General features: G+C 42.5%; 1 protein-coding gene across 1 annotated transcript in view; it reads right to left on the bottom strand.

Moving 5' to 3' along the window:
• Window positions 1–7,235, bottom strand: part of FCHO2 (FCH and mu domain containing endocytic adaptor 2) — a 108,968-nt gene extending 101,733 nt beyond the window's left edge. The window contains exon 1 of the mRNA XM_075726760.1: window positions 7,167–7,235. Coding sequence (XP_075582875.1) covers window positions 7,167–7,196 — 30 coding nt within the window. The 5' untranslated portion in view covers window positions 7,197–7,235. The remainder of the gene's footprint in view (window positions 1–7,166) is intronic.
• Window positions 7,236–7,488: the final 253 nt, after the last annotated feature.

The raw sequence follows: 7,488 nt of genomic DNA on the forward strand, positions 1-7,488 counted from the left end.
ATCACAAGTCAAATGAAGCACATGATTGGGAAAAGCAAGCATGGATTCCCCAGGGGTAAATCGTGCTTGACAGACCCGATCACCTTCTACGACGAAGTAACCGCTCGGTTGATGTGGGGCGAGCGGTCAACATTGTCTACCTGGATTTCTCCAAGGCTTTCTATATGGTTTCCCACAGCCTTCTCCTAGAGAAACTGATGTGTTAGGGTCTAGACAAGTAGTCTGTGCAGTGGGTGGGGAACTGGCTGACAGGCCACACGCAGAGGGTGGTGGTAAATGGTTCCTTTTCAGCCTGTCAGCCTGTCACAAGTGGGGTCCCCCAGGGATCAATATTGGGCCCAACACTGTTTAATATCTTCATAAGTGATCTGAATGATGGGACCAAGTGTACCCTCATGAAGTTTGCCAATGACACCAAACTGAGTGGGGAAGTGGACACTTTGGAAAGGAGAGCCACCCTGCAGGAAGACCTGGAGAGGCTGGAAGAGTGGGCTAACAGGAACCTTATGAAGTTCAAGACAGACAAATGTAAGGTCTTGCACCTGGGAAAACATAATCCAGGAGTGCAGCACAGGCTGAGATCTATCCGGCTGGGGAGCAGCTCTGTGGAAAGGAACCTGGGGGTCCTGGTGGACAACAAGCTCAACATAAGTGAACAGTGTGCTGCTGCGGCAAAGCCAACAGGATGCTGGGTTGCTGCAACAAGGGCATCATCATCAGAGGTAAAGAAGTCATTATCACACTCTACTCCGCTTTTGCCAGGCCATAGCTGGAATCATGTGTTCAGTTTTGGTCCCTGCTGTGCAAAAAAGATGTGGACAGGCTGGAGAAGACCCAGGAAAAGGCCACAAAGACAATGAAAGGACTGGGAAGCCTGTCACATGAGGAAAGGCTGAGAAAACTGGGCTTGTTCAGCCTTGAGAAAACAAGGCTTAGGGGAGACCTTATCACCACGTTCCAGTATTTAAAGGGTGGCTACAAAGAAGACGGAGACTCCCTTTTTACAAGCAGTCACATGGAAAAGATTCTGATTGGACACGAGAGGAAAATTTTTCACAATGAGAACAATCAGCCATGGGAATAATCTCCCCAGGGGAGTGGTGGATTCCCCAACAATGGCCACTTTTAAGATTCAGCTGGACAGGGTGCTGGGCCATCTTGTCTAGACCGTGCTTTTGCCAAGAAATGTTGGACCAGATGGTCCTTGAGGTCACTCCTGACATGGTATTCTATGATTCTGTGATTATAGCACTGTCTTTTTACCCAGTATAAACAAATGTTTCTCAATTATTAAGGTGCTTCCAAAGTTCCCATGACTGGTCAGATACGTACTACTTGTTTAGCTAGTATGAGAAGCAAGAAAAAGACAGCTGCAAATACTGTTTTCACAGCAAAACTAAGCATCTGAAACAATAAAAGGCACATGCAGTTCTCAAATACATTTTGATTTTGGTCAAACTTTAGAAGATTGGTGAGCAAAGTTCAGACAAAGTTTGACTTTTTCTAACTAAGTTCAGCAAGTAAAGAAGCATTTGACAAGTGAATTACTGTCATTTCAAACTATGCTTTTGGAACACGCATTAGCAGTGGTTAAGCACGCACAATCATTCCTTCAACCCTTTAAACATCACCACATCACCACATTACAAAGAAGAAATGGAACAGACTGAGAATTTCGATTATAAACAATTTAAGTCATAACCTGCCTAACCATCTTTTTAAAATAGCCTTCCAAACCCACAACTTCTTCTCCAGGAAACAGGCAGACAAATTCTCACGTGGCAACATTTGGAAGTGGTACTCCAACTTAATTACAGGATTTCTTTTTAACCATAAAAACGTTTAAGTCCCTAATTTACTTCAAATTGTCATAAAATGAAAACTGGATAATCTCCAAATGAAGTTTCCAAATCCTAGTTAAACCTTACAACTGCCTTTGGCAAACACGATATAGCAACGAAATACGACCAGCATCCCCCCCACCTTGTTAGATAAATGCTAAATAGGAAAATCCTAGAAAAGAATGAATGTGGGAAACAGAATCACTTCCATTTTTGGGGAGAGACTAGAGAAATTCGTATCCTTTGCCTCTTGTTTTGGTCAGGTCCAGAGAAGCTGTCCTACAGCTAGTTTTACACTTAAATTACTCCTCATGCTCCTCTGTCAAACACGAGTATGGAAAAACCACACCCCTGGTCAACAGATTATGCATGCAAGAATCCTAATACAGATAAATCATAAAGGCATCGAAGTCTTTTTGGTAAAAAAAAAAAATTATCAAGAAAATTCCAGAATTGCACCAATATGCCAAGTAATAACTGTAGATAATCCGTTCATGGGGGAGTGGGGGAGCACAACTCCCTCATATAGGTGAAATTGAGTATTTGCTGAAACTAGGTATGACTGCTCAGCAACTACAAGATTTGATTTATGCAGTTTAAAAGAGATCCTATTTTAACAATTAATGTATGAATTTTAGTACAACAGAACAAGAGACTGGGTGTTCATTCCTGTAATTCTAAAATGAAAGTTCCAAATATTAACCAAACCAAATCTTTTCTTTACCCACAAACTTAGAAAGACATATACTATTCAATGGACTGTTTGTCCATTTGTAGTGTCAACTTCTTTTCACTCACCCATAAAGGAGTAACACTTTAAAGAAATAAAGCAACAGAAATTCGCCTAACTTGAGGGATACATAAACTCATTTTAGATGCTCTGAAAAACATTGTTGTAGCTTTCTTTAAACTGTTACTGCTTGTTGCAGTTTCAAATAAGTTAACGGGTTTCATCCTTTCCACCTAGGCAATTATTTAATTTAATAGGCCCTATATACACGAAAATACTCCTGTTATTAATGTTATGGTGTTACATTCTTGAAAGCTAGCTATCGGTAAATTTCAATTTCTGAGCACCTGAAAGAGCTACAGAAAATTGAGAGCATTGAAACATGGAAAAAAGCAGCCACCTGACGTTTACACAGGCAACGTATCTTCTTGAGTTCTGAAAGTTTTGAGAAGTTTGAACACAAAAGCAACCTGGCAATTTCAATTTCCTTCTTCCAGCTTCAATAAATTAAATAAAGATCAGCTCCAGAGAAGCTCTAAGCATATGAGGAAGGACAGATATTTTCCTCTATATCTAGATAATTAAAAATATTTTTTGAACAAAAAGATGGAAAGTTGTCAACTCATGCTAGATGTACACACGCAGAGGGAGGAAACTAAGCAAATACTGCACAACAGCTCTCCTGAAACTGAGCATCCAACTGTGTGCCAAGCAGAACAGTAGCACTGCGTAAACAAATGAATGGAAGTCCAGATGAAAGCATGACAAGTCTCAGCGTCACTCATATCACGTAAGTACGTAAGACAATACGTCTTACACTTACTAGAGCAAGCCTCTTCACAAACCTAAGATTATTAAATCTGGATACTGCCAGCCCTAACATGTTACAAAAGCTCTTGAAAAGAAACAAATCCTCCTCACAGCCATTCTCAAAAGCTACAGGTAACACAGGTGACTAAGAAGATAAAATAAAAGGAATTCATCAAAGCCTATTTAAACACACATTTTCATATCCCAGAACTCCCAGAGTTACCAAGCACAGCATTACAGAGACCAGTTTCAGCTGTACATAGAACTTCCAACACTTTTCAAACTAATTTAAAACAATTAATAAATAAACACTGACTAGCTTAGAAGGGGCTTATTTTTGTTGACTTGACATAGTTTAAAAGACTCAAAGTTAACAAAAGTATCACCTGCACCACTCAGTTTAAATACAATGTCAAAGCTTATGCAACACTTCCCAAGCAGTGCTAAGAAAACAGTAAGTCAATAATAACGAATGCTTTTTATTCTACTGTACCAGTATGAGTGTACTCAAAGCGACAAAACGTAGCTATGTATAATGGAAATAACTTATGAAAGTGTTCCCTTTAAATTACATCATTGTTTTGATGTAGCACATACATAGCAGTAAGCACCCAGTGTTTTATGACAACATCCTAATTAGGAGTTGGGAATGTTTGGCCACGTGACTTGAATGCCTGAAACTCAGTCATAAGAATCAAAGCCATTTATAGCCTGTACTACTAGTTCATGATTTTTGATACCACAAAAAGTAACTGTATCCTACTGACTTTGAAAACTGCTGGTCTGAGTACTGTGCTCTACTAGCAGACCCCTACATTTTTCAAGTGATAGTAAAATTTTTCAAGTGACAGTACAGGTCTCTGTACTTCAACTTTACATATCCTGAAAATAGTCTTGTTTATCTCTCAATGACCTCTTAGGGGCCTGCCATCTGTTGACTGCTTCTAAAACATCCATTTTTCTTACATTTTCTTAAAAAAAGAAAGACAAAACTTACAACTATTCAAACACTTCTAAAAGCAGTACAAGACAAAAGTCTCACGATTAGCTTCAAGACTATTACAATAAAGAAGTTAAGATTTGTTTTGTTTACATGAGCACTTTTAGGAAGTTCCTAAAAGACAGCAGCCTAAATAGTATGTAAGAAATTGATACACATTCACATATATGTCACTCCACTTTTCTGAAGAAATGAGTTAAGTCCCTCAAGTTTCTCATGTCTTTTGCTATCAGTTACAGCAAATTACCAAATCAGGAGAGAGCATCCTACAGCTCAAGATCCAGACTTCCATTTGCAATGCATAATTTCAGCTGCAAATCGATGGCAGCACATACATCAAATAACTGAATATTAATTATGTTTTGGATTAATTTTCACATCAGTGCTTTAGGAAGTATAATTATCCCATTCCATAGGTGACAAAAACATTTTGCCTGGTGTTACTCAGAAAGGCAAGGCAAAAGCAAGAAATAGAAGACAATCCCTCTAAAGTTCTACACAACACCACCTTTCTTTCTCTTTATGGATTTCTCCTCACTATTTTTAATCAGTATGCATTCAGTGCATTTTAACAGCAATCTTCTAATTTCCATCTTAACTTTCCCGCCACATTTCAAAGCATACATAGATTGTATGCCAAGTCTTCTACAGCACTGCAGTAAGAATTCTGAACAATAACCTATTCTGAAAAGTTAGTAGAAATGGAGAAGCCTAATGATTCAAAATGCACAAACCTATAATTCATGCTTTGTTCTGAGGATATATAGAAACTTAAAAAATTAAAAAAACAAACTTGGAAAATTAAAAAATCATCGTATTTAGACACTACAGTTAATCTTGAAAGCTATTGACCCACAACAGCAAAGAAAGAACAATTGCTGTTCCTTTTTATTTTACTTCTACACAAAATAAAACCCTGTCCATGGTATTACAAAGGTTTCTCAGTCAAGTTTTGCAAGTTTAAGACCCTGTGTAATGTCTTTGTTGTCATCATTGCAAGACAAATGAGAAGAATACACTTGTTGTCCCACTTTCTGTCATTTTTGGAGGCAGGAGAAAAACCTGCACCAACAGAAGAAAACCGCCTTCTCCTGGCACTCATTGCTGACCCACACTAGGAGTTTTGCCAACAGAGCTATAAGGCAGAGACTTCATAGAACAGAAAGAAAGAATGGGAAGTTTGGGTAGATGTCTACTACCTCATATTTGCTGGTAGCATTTGTGAAGACACAGAAACAGAATGCATGGGAATGGCCCACTGCCTTCACTGATTTCACAAAATCACTGACTTACCAACAAAATAAAATACAACTGATCAGGCAAACAGTCAAATGAACATACCATAGTACGTAACATAGTTAAATAGAAAAGCGTCTGATTTCAGTTGAGATAGATGAATAAAAAACTTCTATTTTACTTTAATCTTAGGAGGAGATAGTAACTTTTCCAATGAAAATGTGACTTTTTATATTAATTTAAATGTTATTTTAATGAAAGATGAAAAATTTCCTCATATTAGTTTAATACTGATCTCCCACACTGGAGCTTCAAATTAAGCAGATCTGTATGCCAAAAAGGCAAATCTAGTATTTTGTTTCATTAGATTTTAATATCCTGTTGAAAGCAAAACTTAGAGTCAAAATTAAACATAATGCTATAAGCAAAACATGAAACCCGGCCTGAGCTATGCTTTATATTCAAGAATAGTATATTCTATTTATGAAATTAGTTTTCCCTAAACATTAAGGATAACTGTTGCTAACACAGAAGAAGAAGACACCTAAAAGATATTTTTATCTTTTTTTTTGTTTCTCTCAACAAATAACCATTTATGTGTTTCCACTATTAGTTGGTAGAGATGCACATTAAAGATTAAACGTGGAGCAAAGAAGTAGCAACATTGTAAACAGCCTGATAATTACAAGAACACTTACTTTAAAGTTTCAGATGGTCACAATGAAAACAGGTTTCATTTCATGCGAGGCTCAATAATAATACAAATCCGTATTTTAATTTTTTCTCCATATATATCTACCCACTTAAAGACATACAGATCTGTGCAGAGATGACTGAAAAATTTGGTTTCTAAAACAGGCTGGAGAGTCTGTTGTTGCCCCAGCTGGGTGCTGTTACGGCTGTACCTTCTGACATGCAGACAGACACCAGTCATCGGTACAAAAGCAATACAGCTCCCAGGGGCGAAGCTTTGCGTTTGCGTGATACAACTGTTAAGCTGTTACCGTCGGTGCCATTCCCCCAAACAACTGCATTGTTCGGGAGCCTGAACGAAGAGAGGTCGGACCGCAGCCCAGGCCACATCCACGCAGCACGGTGCCTGCCGGAGAGAGACCCCCGAGCACAGGCTCCCCGCTCGCGTCCGCGCACCCCGTGGCCCAGCGGCCCCTCGGCGACCAGCAACCCCCCTCCCGCGTCGCCTCTCCCTAGCGCACCCCCAGCACCCCGCGAGGTGGAGGGCCAGGCAGGGGCAGGCGGCGGCGGTCCCTTCGCCCCGCCGCGGGCTGCCCGGGCGAGGGCAGCGGCGGCGCAGGCTGCTAGCCCGCTTCCCCCGCGGCCCGGCCTGGCCGAGGCGAGCCTCGGAGGGCGCGGGGGGCGGCCGCGGGGCGGAGGGGAGGAGAGGGCGGCCACCGTCCCCCCCCCTCCGCCGCGCCCCCCACGGCAAGGCCCCGGCCCAGTCCCGGGGGTGGCGTAAAAGCCGATGCTGCTCCCGCGGCGGGGACAGCGGCTGCACCCTGCCCTGCCCGTTCCAGCCGCGGCGCTTCCCTACCCAAAAACTCTCCGCGAAGTACGCCATCATCACCCCGCCGCCGCCCCGGCCACCGGTCAGCCCGGCCGCCTCAGCCGCCGAGACGCGACGGAGGAAACGGCCGCCGCTGCGGCGCGCCGCCCTTCCCGTTACGGTGCAACCGCCCTGCCGCGCTCCTGCGCAGGCGCGTAGCGTGTCCCGCCCCGCCCCCGGCTGGGAGGGGCATGCGCGGAGAACCGGACCGGCTGCCGTTGGGGCTACCGGTCACCGGCGCCAAGGCCCGGCCGCCGGGCCTAGGCCCAGCGGCCGGCCCGAGAGCTGCCAGCCGCCTCGGACGGTCACG

This window comes from Pelecanus crispus, chromosome Z (genome assembly GCF_030463565.1).
Source record: "Pelecanus crispus isolate bPelCri1 chromosome Z, bPelCri1.pri, whole genome shotgun sequence".
Taxonomy (NCBI): Eukaryota; Metazoa; Chordata; class Aves; order Pelecaniformes; family Pelecanidae; genus Pelecanus; species Pelecanus crispus.